We start from the raw sequence: 18557 nt of genomic DNA on the forward strand, positions 1-18557 counted from the left end.
CTTTTCTTTAAAATAAAGTAATGAATTATAACTTCCCGCAAATGCTCTTTTTTTTTGGCACGAAATTCGACATTTTTAAGTGTAAAAATATCTATGATGTTAACACCTTCAGCAAATTTGACATATGAAGTTTTGAAGCTTGCTGTTAATACAACAAAATAGTATACATATCAAACTGAAAATATCAACATATGTGTAACTCCAGCTATTGAAAAAAATCCGCATTATTAACCGGTACACCTAGTATATGTTCTCTGGCTCTTCTCTTCACCTTTTGTATAAATTTTAGAATCAGCTTTTCAAGTTCCACACAAAAACCCTATTTGGATTTTGACTGGAATCCCAATGAATTTATAGATTAATTTGGGAAAAAGTAACTTTTGTATATATAATATTGAACCCTCCCATCTATGATCATGATAGCATTTTCCATTGGTTAAGTATTCTTTAATATAGATTTCTTCTTTAATATACATTTTTAAATTTACTCTATAAAAACTCTTGTTTACTAACATTTTCTAGATGCATTGTAACTTTATTGCTATAATAAATTATATCTTTTTAAATTTTTATTTTCAAACCAATTGTTAAGAATGCAACTGATTTTTACAAATTGATCAACTAATTTAATTCAGATTAGCTTAAGATGACTGATACGCCAATTTTTTTGTCTGTTTAATTTATCAATTATTCAGAGATATGTATTAAATTAGCCACTAGTGATTGTGGGTTTTCCAATTTTTCCATGTAATTGTGTCAATTTTTGCTTTATATACTTTGAGGCTGTGTTCTTTAGGAGCATACATATTTATAACTTTCATTTTCGTGGTAAACTGTACTTTTTTTTGGTTTTGTTTTGTTAATCCTCACCAGAGGATTTTTCCCATTGCTTTTCAGAGAGTGTGAAAAGAAGGAGGGAGGCAGGGAGCAGGGTAGAGAGAGAGAGAGAAAGGGACAGAGACATCAAATGGTTGCCTCCTGCATGAGCCCAGACCAAAGAGAACCCGCAACGCAGGTATATGTCCCGTGCCCTTGACAGGGAATCAAAGCTGAGATTCTTTGGTGTGTGGACTGATGCTCCAACCACTGAGCTACACCGGCCATGGCTGAACTGCACTTTTAAAAAATCATTAGATAATGACCTCTAAATGCTTTTTAGCCTCAAAGTCTTTGTCTGATTTCAGTATAGTTAACACCAACTTTTTAAAAATATTGATTTTTATAGAGAAAGGGAGAAGGAGAGAGAGAGAAACATCTTTGATTGGCTGCCTACTGCATGCCCCCCACTGGGGATCAAGCCTGCAACCAGAAGAGTGCCTTGACTGGTAATCAAACTGGCAACCTTTCTGAACACAGGATGACACCCAACTGAGCCACACTGGCCAGGGCAACACCAGCTTTATTTTGATAACGATTTGCCTGGTATATCTTTTATATTCTTTTACTTTCAACATTGTGGGGCATATTTTATCAGGATCTTTTGTAAATAGTATGTAGATTTAAAAATAATCTAATCTGTTAGACTAAATTGATGTGTTTAAGCTCATTTCTTGTGATAACTGATATATTTAAATTTATTGTATTTCCTAGAGTTCTATTTTACTTGATTTTTAAGTTTCTTTTTTCCCTTTACAACTGACTGAATTTTCTTCCCTTCCCCGCCTCATTGATTCAGATGTTAACCATTCTATTTATAATCTTTCAGTGGATCTCCTTAAGACTATAACTGTATAGTTGACATAAGTCAGTCTAAAACTCATCTTTATCTCTAGTCACATTATAAAAACCTTAGAATATTTTAATTACTCCTGAGTTAACAGTGTTTGATAATTTAGTTTCACATTGTTATGCTGAGAATTAATCACTTTTGTTATTATAATTGGTTTTAAATAATTATAGGCAATGCTTTATTAGCTTTGCCCACATGTTACCCAGTCTTTTCTCACCACTATTTCTTGCATCTCATTTCTTCCTTTCTGGGTTCAATGATCTTCCTGAAATATATTCTTCAGTTGTTCTTTCAGCAGATATGTTGGCATCTACTTACATTAGTTTGTTTGAAAATGTCTTCATTTTATATTCATTCTGAAATAATACTCTAACTAGATATAAAACTCTAGATGGACAACTATTTTTCCTAAGAACTTTGGAGATATTATCCTATTATCTTTGTTTTGAACTGCTGCTGTCAAGAAATGTGCTGTCAGCCTAACTGCAATCCTTTTGAAGGAATTCTGTGTGAGTACTTGCTCAGATCTTTTCTTTTGACTTTAGTTATACCATTTTTTTAATGGTTCTGAATCTTTACTGTTGAAAGTATTACATAGGTTCTCCTTTCCCCCCCATAAACCTCTTATACCATGATGTTTTAAGCTGTATATTTGCCTTTACTATACACTCTGGAAAATTCCGTCATTATCTTTGCAAATATTGGTTCTTTTCTATACTTTCTAGTTACTATTTCTGGATTGCATATTCAACATTAATGGACCTTCTAATATTATTGTTTTTGTCTCTTCTCTTTAATATTTCCATTTCTTTATTTGTGCTGCATTCTGAGGAAATTCCTTATACGTCTTTCAGTTAATTCTCTTTTATCTATGTCTATGTTGCTTATATACCTATAATTAACTTTCACTTTTAATGGTTAAGTTTCATTTACAGATGTTCAATTTTTTTTCTCAAATCTGTCTTTGAAAAATAGGATTTTATACTTTTATCATTTAAAAAAGTTCCTCTCTTTGCCCTGGCCAATGTGTACAGTGGTTAGAGCATTGGCCCATGCTCCAAAGTTATCAAGGGTATACCTGGGTTGCAGGTTTGAACCCCAAACCGGTCAGGAGGATGTGGGAGGTAACCAATTGATGTGTCTCTCTCACATAGATGTTTCTCTTTCTCTCGCCCTCCTCTCCCACTTCCTTCACCTCCTCTCTCCCTTCCACTTTCTCTGAAAAACCAATGGAAAAAAATATCCTCAGGTGAGGATTAACAACCACAAAATAATAAAATTTTCTTCTTTTCATTCTTTAATCATTTTCAAAAATTTAATTTATAATCTCTATCTATCTGATATTTCTATTCTGAAAGTCCTTGGGGTTATAGTCGTACTGTTTGTTGTGTCTACTAATGTCCCACCATGTTGGATTTATTTTGAGAGCTCTGTAATTCTGAAGGGAGTACTCATCTTCACTGGTACTTCACTTTAGGAACTTCTATGACATCTGGGTTGAAAGCAACCAAACTCTCTAGAGAGGTTTTGGGTTTGCTTCTGCTGGGCACTCAGAAATATCTCCATACAACTCTGGAGTTTCTAGACAATACAGGTACCATATCTGAACCCTGGATTTCCATGAGGGAAAGACTGTTTTATCAAGGAGATGACTCCATTCCTGCCCCTACCCAGAGCCCAGGCAGAGACTCTCCTCATCAATGTAACAGTCTTTCACTAAGGAGTAAACATTTGAGGTATTTGATCTGGTTTTATATATGCAGTCTCGGGTCCATTCCTGGCTTGCTTGGGCCCAAGGCCTCATCTTCTATCCTACTGTGGCTGGTAAAAGACAAGATTATTGGAAAGCTCCTTAAAATACCTGCAGGTTTAGTGCATGCACTTAACACTCTAGTTTTCCTCCTTCATTTTAGCCTCTGGAGAGTTTTCTTTCTTTTTTATTCTCACCTGAGGATATTTTCCCATTGATTTTTAGAGAGAGTGGAAGAGAGAGGGAAAGACAGAGAGAAATATCAGTGTGAGAGAACACATCGATTGGTTGCCTTCTGCACATGCCCTGACCAGGGCCAGGGCCAGAGAGGAGCCTGCAACTGAGGTACATGCTCTAGACCAGAATCAAACCTGGGACCCTTTGGTCCATAGGCCAATGCTCTATCCACTGAGCCAAACCAGCTAGGGCGAGTTTTCTTCCTTTTTAGTAAGCTCAACAAAGCATTTAAAAGGATAGTTGTTGCCCCCACCAAAAATTTTGAGTTATTCTGTAGTGAAAGGGTTTTTAAGTTGCCCAGTACACTATATGTATATATATTCTGGAAGCCAGAGTGCTTTAGGGTTTAGACTTTAATAGCAGCACAGGCAACACTAATTCAGTTTCCTTTATAACTCTAACCTCATTAAAGATAAAGAATTCAACTAAGAGCAGACTGAGTGCCTCATCCCTGGAGAAATAAGGAAAAATGAATATGGGTTATTGATCCTTATTCCACCACTTACTAGCCATATGATCTTGGGCAAGTTCCTTATTCAAAAGTATTTGTTTCCTTAACTACTAAGTGGAAATAATATCTGTTTCAGAAAGTGTGGGTATTAAGTGAGATAGTGTATATAAATTCCAAACATACTATAAGCACTCAAAAATGGTCTCCTTTCTTTCTCTGTTTAGTATAAGAACTTTATGGAACTCCAAGATTTATAACAAGAACAGCTCCTTTAGATTTATATCACATTTTATATACTTTACTAGTAAACACATTTTAACTTAATTATCCTGTAAGTTAGAATCCCACTTTATACATGAAATCAAAAGGACATAGGTTATTGGTAGAGCTGGGACCCAAAAACCAGTAATCATAATTTATAGTCTATATTTATAATTAGCCTCTGGGGATAACTGCTGCTTCATAAGGTACTAAACAATCCTTCTGCTGAATTAGTTTCTGAGAAGGCATCCTCAGGCCATAAGTATAATGTAGATATCAGAGGCTAAGTAATTGAAAGAATATAAGCATATGTCCTTAAGCAATTTAGAGTTGGTGATATCTGAGGGACACCATACCTTGTGGAAAATCCTGACGGGAGCCATTTCAGCTCCATTTAGTGTCTTCAAAAGGAACATGGGCCAAGAGGAGGCATTCAACCGAAATCCTGCAGCAAACATAATAGGCAACAGATAAAAAATATGTTTCAAAGGAAATGGCAATATCAAGTTTTCCCTTTGGAATCCAGCTAGTCTATGTTACAGAATCATAGACTGTTAGGAAAGGACTTAAAAGTTAAATAGAGGAAATGCCTCATCAGACAGATGAGAAAATGAGGCACATAGAGGTAATGTAACTTGCCCAAGTGTAATGTTGCAAAGCAAGTAGTGGAACAAAGTCCCCAACCAAGTGGCCTGACTCCAAGACAAGTATTACAGATTCATAGCACCTAAAAAGTTTTCCTTGAAAAATCTAAAATAGATGTGAGATAAAATTAACAAATCCTTAGAAATGGTCTAGACAGCAGAGTGTGAAAGTTCTTCTTAATCATCTCTTAAGAAGAAACCAAATATGTCAACTGATAAACCCAATATACAAGTAAATCTTTTTAGTTTATTTCAATATAAACTAACTCACTATTTTTCTCTTTCTCTCATTCTTTGGTGTGTGCGCTCTCTCACTTCTCTTTCACACACATACACACCAAGTACAAAACACTTCTTGATCTTCAATTTTACTTAACCAACGAAGGATCAGGCAATGAAGATGAAAGGGATCATCCTGTCCAAAGATATTCATTTTACAAAAAAAGTAAAAAGCCTAGAGAAGTTAATTGTCCATTGTCATTCAGTAAGGAAAAGTCAATAAGAATGTACCATTTAATTAATTAATTATAAAAATAAGATCATTATTATAGTTAGGTCTTCCAATTAGTGGAAAGAAGTTCCAAGTACTTCTTTCAATTTGGCTTCAACTTTCTCCTGAGATACCGAAATCTAGTGCTTTTTTCATAGCCTCCCAATCTACCTCAGTTTTCCCACTTCTGACAAAAGAACAGGGGCTGCACCAAAGCTGCAGAGCTGGAAATTACAATAGAATCTGATATTTTTGAACTCTTTATTGTGGGTCAGACATCGTGCCAATCACTTTCCACTGACCATCTAATCCTCAAGACAACCCAGTGAGGTAGGTATTATCTTCATTTTATAGATGAGGAAAGATATATAAACTGATTAAGATTTCTAAGTGAGCAAATGACAAAGATAGAATTGAAACCCAGACAATCTGACCCTTGAGCCCATACTATACTCTTAACCACTATGTTCAACAGTGTGTAGATAAAATGAAAAAGGAAGAATCAGCTTTTGGGATTAAAATTAAATTATTGGTGAAGAAGCAAGAAGGGAGAAAAAAATAGAACTAATAAGATTTACCATCCTATATCTTTTAAACTTTTAGTCTCAAAGCTGGCTAGGCTAAGCCAAGCCTCTAAGGCCGGAAGATAACTTGGGGTAGCTCAATTACACCAACAATGGCGACAGCAATATGGATGCTCCTATCACTTAATCGAAAACTACCATCACTTTTTTGGCTTGTCTAGCTTCCCTCCCTGCCCCCGCCCCTCCTTTTGGAAAAAAATCCCATCCTAATTCTATGTAATTTGTTGAGAGAATGTCTGTCACATGGCTCTCTCTGCCTAACTGTGGAATGGAAAATAATGCCATTCAAGAGCATTAGATTCCCCGAGACCAGGGGTGGGGAACATCCAGCCCACAAAAACATTTGGTCTGGCCTTGCCAAGGTAACCACAGGCGGGACTTGAAGTTCAGTAAATCTAGGAGCTTTTTTTCATAGCAGCATAAATTTATATTAAGGGAATTATATTAAGGGAATTATGTTATAAATATCCAAATGGCCCTTGGCAGCAAAATGGTTCCCCACCCCTGCCCTAGACCAAGAGTGTGCATGTATTTACCAAGCTGGGTCAACTGTTTTCTGATATGATATGCATATTGGAGGAGAGTCTTTCTCCAAGATCATGGCTAGAGAGACTTTGTAGATTTGGCATTGCTACATGGAGAACAGAACCGAGAATAAAGCCAAGGTAGAGCAAATGATGGAGAGACGTGAGAGTGTTTAAAGTCCTGTGTTCAGACATATCCAAGGCCTTAGACTTCTCCATTATATGAGCCTGTAATTCCTGTCCCCTCCTTTCACTTGGTTCGAGTTGGGTTTTTCACTCATAGCCCAAAGAATCTTGACTACTACTCTTCCTTTATCATGGTTAAAAGAAAAAAATTTAAATTTCTGAAGAAATTCAAGTTCAGGCCCAGTCTATGTGTGGGGAAAACAACCTCAGTGGGTTATTCTAAGGATTAATACATGTAAAGGACTTAAAATTCTGCCTGGTATATACTAAATGTTAGACAAATGCTGTCCATTATTTATAATATTATAGATTAAAAGACTGAGGTCAGAGAAATTAAGTAAAATATCTAAGGTTATAATTTTAATAAATACAATATTCAAGAGACAGGATTTAAACCCAACTCCTCTGTCTCCAGAGCCTTCATTATTAAACCTCACATTAATATCTTTAAATATTTCATCACTCAATTTTTCCATACTATCTCTCTAGGTAAAAAATAATTGAAGTCATAAGTTTGTGAAAGCAGGAAGAAGAAAAATGACAATTTGAAGGTCTCAAATTAAACAATGGCCTGGGTGCTTGCAAGGTGGGTACCTCAGTGCCTGATCATTTCATAATCCCCTCTTTTCTCTTGTCAAATAATGAGTGCCAATTTACATGCCCAGCCTAAACCTCATGCTCGTATTTCCAACTGCTTTATTCTATAACTCAACCTGAAATCCAAAAGTGCTTGAATTTTTATTTTTTTATCCTCACCCGAGGATATTTTTTCCATTGATTTTTAGAGAGTGGAAGGGAGAGGGAGAGAAGAGAGAAACGCCAAAGTGAGAGAGACGCATCAATTGATTGCCTCCCGCATGCCCCTGATGAGAGCCCGGAGCCTACAACTGAGGTATGTGGCCTTGACTAGACTCAAACCCGGGACCCTTTAGTCCACAGGCCAACACTCTATCCACTAAGCCAAACCGGCTAAGGCAAAAACAGAACCCTTGACTTTGCTACTCCCTCCAAACTTGTTTTCTTCCTCGTCCTCTCATCTCATCTCATCTCATCTCATCTCAGTTAATGCACTACTTATTAAACCCAGGTGCTCAGACCAAAAAGCCTACACTAAGTCACTCTTGATTCCTCCCTTGCTATTACCTCTCAAATACAATTAATTAGCAAGTCTTGATGGCTCTTTCACCTCATGTAACCTAAATCAAATAGTTTCTCACCATTATATATTCTCACACACTACTAATCACCCTAACTTAAGTCACAGTCAGATTTTGCATAGACTACTTACTGCAAGAGTTTTGTAACAGACTCCCCGCTTGCACTTTTGCATCCTACTGTGTTTTCCACTTAGCAGCCAGAATGTTTTATGTATTTTAAAATATAAATCAGATCACACTTTTATGCTCACATCCCATAATACAAAATAAATCTAAACTATGTATGTATGTTAACAAGATTTACATAATCTGGAACTTGCTTACTTCTTGTAACTCATTTCCTATCACTCCTCTGTCCTCCACGCACTGGCCTTTCTATTCCTCAAACATACCAAGCTTCATCCCTCTGCCATGAAAACCCTTCCCTTTCCTCAAATCTGTAACAATTAGTAGCTGCTGAAATCTCAACTCCTCAGAGAGGCATTCCTAGACTACCCTCTCTAAAATAGACTTCTAAATCCCACTCCCTTCTATTTATCCTTAACTCTTATCATTGCCTGAATTTTTCTTTATTTTCCCTTGTAATGTGTATGCATTTTCCAACTGGAATATAAGCTCAAGAAGAGTTTTATTGAACAAAGAAGAAAATCTCCACTTATTACATGGGTGCCAGGAATTGATGAATGCTATAAAAATCACGTGTGGCAGAGTTTATTAATGATCTGGCAGGTGAGGCTATGGAAACTCAAGGTTAAAAGTAAAGGTAAAGCAACTTATCAGTAGCCACGTAACTAACCTAGTAAGTGGCTGAGTGAATTTTACAAAGCCAGGTCTCTAATTCTAAACCTAGGCATGCTGCAAGTGTTATATGCTTACCTTAAAAACACTGACATGGAACCAGTTATAAAAGCTTCCAGGTGCTCACCAGATGGTAAGGCTACTAAATATGTTAGGGTCCAGCTGTTTCAACTTAACAGCGTCTTCTTGAAGCTCTGGACTTAAATGCAGAGCAACAGGTCCAGAATCTAATAATAGTTCATGCCCTCTGGTGGCAGGTAACAGAACAGCACTCATACCAGAAACCACCTGTTATGGGCCCTACTCTCCACCCCACCACTGTCCTATATAATAATTCTAAGCTTCGTGAAGTTATTAGACATATGGCTGTCAAAATGATTCCATGACACTCTCAACTCATTCTCTCCTCCCAGAGGAGTTTTACATACATGTACATATACAAATACATGTACAGAAATATGTCACTCACTGTACAACCTAGAACAACTCATTTCTCTTTTCTTATTTCTGTATTTGTCAGAGGAGGATACTGAGTTAAAGCAGTGCTTCCAAACTGAGGTTTGGTGACCTATCTCCATGCTACCCCAAGACTGAGAGAAACAAGAAGTGGAACTGGGAGATGTTGAATAAACTGTCTTTTCTTAGGAGGAAGTGATTGTACTTGGGAAGGATTGTTAAGGTTCCTTTACCTCTGATAGGACTCTATCACCATTTTTCGCTGCTACATTCCCATATACAGATTCAAACACAAGTTAATTCAGGTTAATTTCATTGGAGGTGGGGGTTGTGACTAATCTTGAGATAGTCATAGGTATAGATGGTCTGGCATTACCCAATGCCAGGGGTTTTGCTGCAGACAAAAAGAAGTTCAGTAAATATTGTAAAAATTAACTTTATAAATAAGCATTTAAGCCACCATGGTTAAGTTACTTCACTCTAAAATTTTGTTTTTGTCCCTCCACCCTCTACATTTCTATAAAGAGTTCAAATTTCTATGACCAGAAAATGAGATATGCATCTTAAAAATTCCCTTTTCTATTGACAGGCCCTGGAGACTACTTAGCAAATGAGAAGGCTGATCAGTGACAGAAACATACAAAGGGTCCAAGTCAATGTACCACAAATACACCAGAGCACGTGATCAAGTTTGCTGAGCAGGGAGACTGTACTAGGATCCTGACATACTTGGCTAGTGGTCTCACAGAGGCCAGTTTCCGCTTTAAATCAACGACTATCAAACTTGGACACTGGGATCCCCTGGGGAGCACTAAAGAATACATCAGAATCACCCCCAGGCATTCTGATTTAACTGCTCTAAGGCCTACATACTGAATTCCCCAATTGATTCTAACTGGCAGCCAAGTTTGAGAACTAGTGATCCAGACGGATCTAATTAGAAGAAACAATCATACTCTTGAGCAGTAAAAGAGATCAGTAAGACAAGGGTACGTGAAGAAAAGGTTGGCAGCACTGAGATAACTTCACCGGTGAATCATTCTACCTTCCCATTTCCCCCCCTAGAGGACTCTGCAAGAGAGTAATGATTGTTCCTATGTGAACAGAACACACGCACAAGTACACGCAAACGCACGCACACATACACACACCATACAAGACTTTAATGGAGAAGAATGCTCTTCTAGAACAATGCTTCCCAAATATAGACAGACCAATTGCATTAGAGTCTCGGGAGAGCCATTTACCATGCAGAATCCCAAGCCCCATTACCTAGAGATTGTGATTCAGCAACTCTGGGGAGAGGTCCAGAGGAGGCCTGGGGAACATGAACACACACACATATATATGTATAGTTACATACATAATTTACTCAAAACTTTTTATTTTGAAAAATTTTAAACCTAGAGAAAAATAGCAAAACCAGTATATGAACAACTATGCATCTTTCACCTAGATTCAATAACTAACATTTCACCACATTTTGTTTCCATATATCTACACACACTTTTTCCTTTGGACTATGTGAAAGTTAGAGACATCATGAGACTTCACCCCAAATATGTCAGTACATTTGTCCTCAGAACAAAGACATTCTCCTTTAACGCTGCAATATTACCATACCCAAGAACTTTAATATTCTTATGTTCCCCAAAATGTTTATAACTGTTTTTTTTTAAATACAGGGTCCAATAAAGAATCACATATTGCATTTGGTTGTCATGTTTCTTTATACACCATCAATGTACAATAGCCTTGTTCTTTTGTTTTTCATGAAGAGTCTGGGCTAATTATTTTACCGAATATCCCACAATTTGGAATTTTTCGGATGGTTTCCTTACAATTACGTTGATGCTAAACAGTTTTAACATAGACACTATACAAGTAAAGTTGAGTACTTTTTACTTCAAGAGGCACACAGTATCAATTTGTCAAATTATTGATGATACTAAATTTGATCAGTTAAGTTGCAGATTTCCTCACAGCAATTCCCCTTTGTAGTTAATAGGCCATCAGAGGGAAGAACTTTGAGATTATGTGAATATCATATTTTCCAATAAGATTTTTTACCCTCTGGTCTCAACATTAATTGATTATCCTTCCCTGAATAAATTAAAATAATTTTCTACCATTCCATCTATATTTTATTAGCTGGTATTCTGTAAAGATGATGTTTCCCTGCAACTCTTTAAAAAAATTTTTTTTTTTTTTAATTTCAGAGAGGAAGGGAGAGGGAGAGATAGAAACATCAATGATGAGAGAGAATTACTGACTGCCTCCTGCACGCCCCCACTGGGAATCGAGCCCACAACTCAGGCATATGCCCTTAACCAGAATAGAACCCGGGACCCTTCAGCCCACAGGCTGACACTCTATCCACTGAGCCAAACTGGCTAGGGGTGCAACTCTTGATATTTTTATATATCACTGGGACCCATGAATGCTATTACCATTGTTCTTTTATTTTTGTTCTTTTTGATACTCATATTGTTTCAATTTTGGTTAGTAAGAACTCCTTCAAGTTGGCTCCTGTGTCCTTTTGATATGTCCTCATCATTCTTTGAGACTTCTCTCCTGTCTGACATAAAATGTTCCAGAATCATCTTATATTTTCTCTTCTGCTCAGCCTTAGAATCAGCCATTTCTCCAAAAATCTTGATTCCTTTTAGTAGAGAATGTGATTTAGAAACCAAGGTATGCTATTGCTTCTGAGGTATCATTGCTTCTAGGCCTTTTCAATAAACAAAACTTGGGGTGGGGGGAATATATATATATTTATATATAGGGAACATGCAGGTTATTATTATTATATTAGCTTTATTAACTCAAAAGAATGTCACAATGGCAGAGTAATCCTACTTTTGCCCAGCCCTGTACATGATTTGAATTGAAGGTATCTTAACTTTAAAGTTAAGAGTTCATACAGATAACTCCAATTCAAATTCTATATTGCAAGGTTCTTCATCTCCCATTCTATATTTGTATCTTATTTACTCATTTGCTCTATGTTTAATACATAAAAACCCATTAACATTAAGAAAAAGTCAGAATTTCTTTGCAGTTCCACTTTTTCTTTAAAATATGCCCCAATAAAAGTATACTGAGAAGATTCTGTGTTCAGGTAATTTGAATTAATTCTTTTTTCAATGTGGTTATCATATCCACAGTTCAGTTTGTTGTCAATTTTAGAATATGCTTCGTTCATTTTTTTATTTAATTTTATTAAGTAAAACATCTACATTTCAAAAATCAAAAGAATATAAAGGGGTATTCTCAGAGAAGTTTCATTCTCCTTCCTGTAATTTTTACTGTTTTCTCATTCCCAATAAGTTGTGACCTTTTCATTATTTTCTGGTGTAACATTCCAGTGCTTCTTTTTATAAAATTATGTCTGTAAAAATATATTTTCCTGCATGTTATACATGTGTATGTGTGTATATGCTTTCCATTTCTCAAAAACAAATGGTATTAAGTACATTTACACTGTTGTGCAACCATGACCACCATCCATTTCCAGTATTTTTTCATCTTCCCCACCCGAAACTCTATACCTATTGAACAATAACTCCCACTTTCCTTCCAGCTCCTGGCAACCACCAAGTTATTTTCTGTTTCTGTGAATTTCTCAATTTTAAGTGGAATGATATACTATTTGTCCTTTGTGACTGGCTTGAAAACTTAGCAAAATGTCTTCAAGGTTCATCCACACTATAGCATGTGTCAGGATTTCCTTCTCTTAAAGGCTGAATAATATTCCACTGTATGTATATACCACATTTTGTTTATTCATTCTTCTGCTGAGGAACACTTGGGTTTCTCTGACTTTTTGGTTATTGTGAATAATACAGCTAAACATAGGTATAAAAATATCTGCTTGAGTCCTGCTTTCATTATTTTGCCTATATACCCTAAAGTGGAATTTGTGGATCATATGGTAATTCTATTTTTAAATTTTTGAGGAACTGCTATGTTTTCCATACTGGCAGCACCATTTTACATTCCCATTAGCAATACACAGAGTTCCAATTTCTTCACATCTTCACCAACATTTGCTACTCTCTACTTATTTGATAATAGGCAACAATCCTAATGGGTGTGAAATGTTTTGTTTTGTTTTTTCATTGTGGTTTTGATTTGATTTTCCTCATTAGAGATTTGAACATCATTTTAAAATTTTATTTTTATGGAACTTATTGGGCTGGCATTGGTTGATAAAATTATATAGGTTTCAAGTGTAAAATTCTATAATACATTGTCTATATATGGTATTATGTTCACCACCAAAAGTCAAATCTCCTTCTATTACCATTTATCTTCCCTCATCCTCCTTTCCCTCTTGTAATCACTATACTGTTGTCTGTGTCTTCGAGGTGTTTTATTTTTTTTTTTACTTAATCCCTTCACTTTTTTCACCTGGCCCCCCAAGCACCCTCCCCTCTGACAGTTGTCAGTCTGTTCTCTGTATTTATGACTCTGTTTCTATTTTGTTCATTAGATTCCACATATAAGTGCAATCACATGGTATTTTTCTTTCTCTGACTTATTTCACTTAGCATAATACTCTTCAGGTCCATTCATGCTCTTGCAAAAAGGAAGATTTCCTTCTTTTTTTTTATGGCTTACTATTCCATTGTGTAAAATTTACCACAGCTTTTTTTTTCTTAAATATATATTTTTATTGATTTCAGAGGGGAAGGGAGAGAAAGAGATAGAAACATCAATGATGTGAGGGTATCATTGATTGGCTGCCTCCTGCATACCCCCAACTGGGGATCAAGCCCGCAACCCGAGCATGTGCCCTTGACCGTAATCGAACCCGGGACCCTTCAGTCTGCAGGCCTATGCTCTATCCACTGAGCCAAACCAGCTAGGGCTACCACAGCTTTTTTTATACACTCATCTACTCACCCCAAAAACCACTTTACTCTGCCATGATGAATTGTTTTAATATGTTGAATTCTAATTCCTAATATTGTATTTAAGATTTTTATAACAACATTCATACATGACTCTGTGTGTGTGCTGTATGTGCTGAAATCAAGTTTAGATATCAAAGTCCTACCTGCCTCATAAAAAGTATTTGGATGTCTCCCTACTTTTTATTTTATTTTATTTTGATTTTTTAATATATTTTTATTAATTTCAGAGAGGAAAGGAGAGAGATAGAAACATCAATGATGACAGAGAATCATTGATTGCCTGCCTCTTGCACGCCCCCTACTGGGGATTGAGCCCACAATCCGGGAATGTGCCCTTGATCAGAATTGAACCCGGGACCCTTCAGTTCAAAGGCTGATGCTCTATCCATTGAGCCAAAACAGCATGGGGCTACTTTTTAAAAAAATTGATTTGAGAGACAGAGGGAGAGAAAAGAAAGGGGGAGGGAAAGAGAGAGAGAGAGACAATGATTTGTTGTTCCACTTATTCATGCATTCATTGGTTGATTCTTGTATGTACCCTAACCGAGAATTGAACCTGCAACCCTGGCTTATGGGAATGATCAACTGAGCCAAGTACCCTGGAATTGGGTCTTCAATTGAGATTATTTTGTCGTTTTTCAATTTTTTCCTGAGTTTGGAAAATTCTATTTTCACATCTTTTATGTGATGTCCATTGTGCATTTCTAGTTTGACTTTTAAAATTTGTGATTCAGTGTATTTCCTATCTGTCAATACTTGTTTAATTGAATTTGAGTTGGTGTACAACAACAACTTTCCTCTGGTGAGTCACTGATTTTGGCAGTAGGATTTTCAGTAATTAAAATGGTTTTACCTTCTTTTTTTTCCATATAGAAACATTTTACAGATGTTGACTGCTGTTTACTAATCATTTGAAATGTCTTATATTTTTCTGGACCAGCAAAAACAGGAGGTTCTGTTTTGGCAGGGATCTTGAGTATTTCTGTTGGCATAGTGAAATATAGTTTCTTTAGTAGAAGAGCCTGTTTGGGTTGGGATGGGAGGTTTGGTGTATCTTTTGATTTTATGATTCTCTTTTGTTTCTATATAAATTGCTACTCCTTGCTTCCTTCTTTTCCTTCAGAATTATGTGTCCTTTCCTACCAAAAGTAGTTATCTTCCCAAGACTGCTATCTCTAGTTCTTTACTCTTTCAATTCACTCTCTTCCTTCTGATTCCCCAATAGCCAATGCTCTAATCCAGCGGTTCTCAACCTGTGAATCGCGACCCCTTTGGGGGTCGAACGACCCTTTCACAGGGGTCGCCTAAGACCATCGGAAAACACATATATAATTACATATTGTTTCATGATTAATCACTATGCTTTAATTATGTTCAATTTGTAACAATGAAAATACATCCTGCATATCAGATATTCACACTACGATTCATAACAGTAGCAAAACTACAGTAATGAAGTAGCAATGAAATAATTTTATGGTTGGGGTCACCACAACATGAGGAACTGTATTAAAGGGTCACGGCATTAGGAAGGTTGAGAACCACTGCTCTAATCCAATAGGTCTTAGCTGTGTTCTCAGTATTTCCCACTCTGAATGGGACTACCTAGTATATTTCTGTGGCGGTGATTTTAGCTATGTTAAACCCACATTGTCCTCTTTTTTATGCACTTCCCACCTATATAAAACACTTCATTTTGGTATGGATCTGTTACTGGCTATACTGGTTTTAGATCTTTTTATCTATGTAGATTAACATGTAATTGAAACTTGTGATATTCTTGACTCCTACTTATGTTTAGACATGAGTTATGGGTGGTTTGATTTACTCTCCTATTTGATCTGCACATTTCTGGAGAATTTATGGAAATATTTTTATTTTGATGATCAGCACTATCCCTGGGACCTTATATTTTTAATAGCCTCTCAAGATACTTCAAAATAGTGATTCATAAAGTAGGTTGAGAACAATCCATTACCACGCAGTTATAAAGAGGACTGAAGTATGTCTCCAAACTACTAAGAGGTCATTTTAGGACATATCAAATGAAAGAAGCAAAGTTGAGAAAAGTATGCATAAAATGCTATCCTTTATATAAGAGGGTGGAGGTTACATATCTATGTATGTACACCCTCATGCACACACAGATATATTTGTTTACACTTTTAAAATGGAATTTAAACCATAAAAGTCAAAGAAACTGGTTACCTATGGCAGAGGAAAGAAATAGGATGATGGAGATTTACTCTGAATATACTTTGTTTTATAGATTTGACTTTAAGAACAATGTATATCGTTTATGTATTTATAAAGCAACATTTTTAAAAAATATTTTTTTATTGATGTCAGAGAGGAAGGGAGAGGGAGAGATAGAAACATCAATGATGAGAGAGATTCACTGATCGGCTTCCTCCTGCATGTCCCACACTGGGGATTGAGCCCATAACCCAGGCATGTGCACCAATACTCAACCACTGAGCCACACCAGCCAGGCTAAAAAAATGATCTTTAAAAATTAAAAATTAAATTAAACAAGTGAATCTAAGTTTATATCAAATTGGTGGCATGGCCACCCAGAGGGAAACTAATGCAAATGACCTTATAACATCATTAGAGGCCCGGTGCACGAATTCATGCACCAGTGTGGTCCCTCAGCCTGGCCTGCGGGATCGGGCCGAAACCTGCTCTCCGACATCCCCTGAGGGGTCCTGGATTGCGAGAGGGCGCAGGCCAGGCCAAGGGACCCCACTGGTGCACTATCAGGGCCGGGGAAGGACATGGGAGGTTGGCCAGATGGGGAGGGACCACGGGAGAGCTCCAGGGCGTGTCCGGCCCATCTTGCTCAGTCCTGATCGGCCAGACCCCAGCAGCAAGCTAACCTACTGGTCGGCGCATCTTCCCCCTGGTGGTTAGTGCATGTCATAGCAACTGGTTGACCGGTCGACGATCTGTCCCCTGGTGGTCAGTGCAGTGAACGTCATAGCGACTGGTCAACTGTCTGCCCCCTGGTGGTTAGTGCACGTCATTGCAAGCGGTTGAGCGGCCTTAGCATATCATTAGCATATTACGCTTTGATTGGTTGAACGGACGACAGGACACTTAGCATATTAGGCTTTTATTATATAGGATTAGACTTTCTTGAGGGTAAGAAAAAAATCTGTAAAAAACTCAAACATTATTTAGGTCTCATAATGGTGGCAAGTGTTGGTATTGCTATTCTGAGACTCATATATATGCGTTATAGGATAAAACAAATGATTTTTAGTGACATGGAAAACTAGAGTCTTGGGATGGTACAAAGGCAATACAGATTTAAGAGACTGAAGATAAAATCAGTAAAAACACCATTGTCCTGAATTTTAGTAGGAAGTATTCATATAAACTAATGATTTTTTATCCTAATAAAAAAGATGCTCCTACCTCTCGATACCAAAAAGACCTAGAAAGAATGATCAACTCAATAGCACTGAGCACTCTAGTGCTTAGATTATAGTCTCTAAATACCACCTCCCACTAAAAGGAGCCTAGGCACCTAAAAGAAATAGCCAATTCTTTATTTGGGCCAAGAAATGTATAAGATGAGCAAGGAACATTTTAAATTCCAAAAATCAAAGAGAGCTATCAAATAATAAAGAGTCAGGAGACAACTTGATGAAGCTTATATGAGGCCAAAGATGGGATACTTCAAGAATCAATAAAAACAATTAGTGCAATGAAGTGAAACATATCAGATATGTATGAATCCTTGAGTTAATGATACTAAACAGCAACAACAAACCCTCTTTAAATATTTTTTGGAGAATGTTAGTAAAGCAATTCATTATTTTGAAAATTGGTAAAGAAAAGAATCAAGCATTTAAACCATCTTTCTTACATGAATTATGCCTAAGGATAACCAAGTAGTTGATGAAAGTTTATTTTAATAGGTATAGTCCACTTAGTTTATATGGATGGAATGAATGGTAAAATTACAATTCCCCATTTTGCAAGCATGATAAATTGACAAATTTAACCAGAGGTCAGCAAACTATAGCCAGCAGGCAACGCCACCCGTTTTGTAACTAGTGTTACTGGAACACAGCTTGCCCGTCTGTTTATGTATTGTCTATGGCTGCTTTGGCATTACAAAGATAAAGTTAAGTAGCTGCAATAGAGAATCTAAGGCCCCATAAAGCCAGTAATATTTACTATCTGACCCGTTAAAAAAATTTGGGAAGCCCAGATCTAGACCACAAGCAGTAATGACTACTACATTATAAAAATGAGGACTATCAGACCAAAGAGCTTCCTAATAGAAGTAAACACCACCATCTATAAAATATTCATAGGAAAAAAACTGAACCTGAACATGATCAAGCTTCTAGATCTAGC

The 18557-nt window shown here is 36.7% G+C and overlaps 1 protein-coding gene across 3 annotated transcripts in view; it reads right to left on the minus strand.

Moving 5' to 3' along the window:
* SCMH1 (Scm polycomb group protein homolog 1) overlaps positions 1–18557 on the minus strand; it is a gene marked incomplete at its 5' end in the record, with an annotated part of 134634 nt that overhangs the window by 51605 nt on the left and 64472 nt on the right. For all 3 annotated transcript variants that reach the window (XM_081085779.1, XM_081085780.1, XM_081085781.1), the window contains one exon: positions 4785–4873. In XM_081085779.1, coding sequence (XP_080941905.1) covers positions 4785–4873 — 89 coding nt within the window. The remainder of the gene's footprint in view (positions 1–4784; positions 4874–18557) is intronic.

The sequence above is a fragment of the Myotis nattereri genome (assembly GCF_964212035.1).
Source record: "Myotis nattereri genome assembly, chromosome: 3".
NCBI lineage: Eukaryota > Metazoa > Chordata > Mammalia > Chiroptera > Vespertilionidae > Myotis > Myotis nattereri.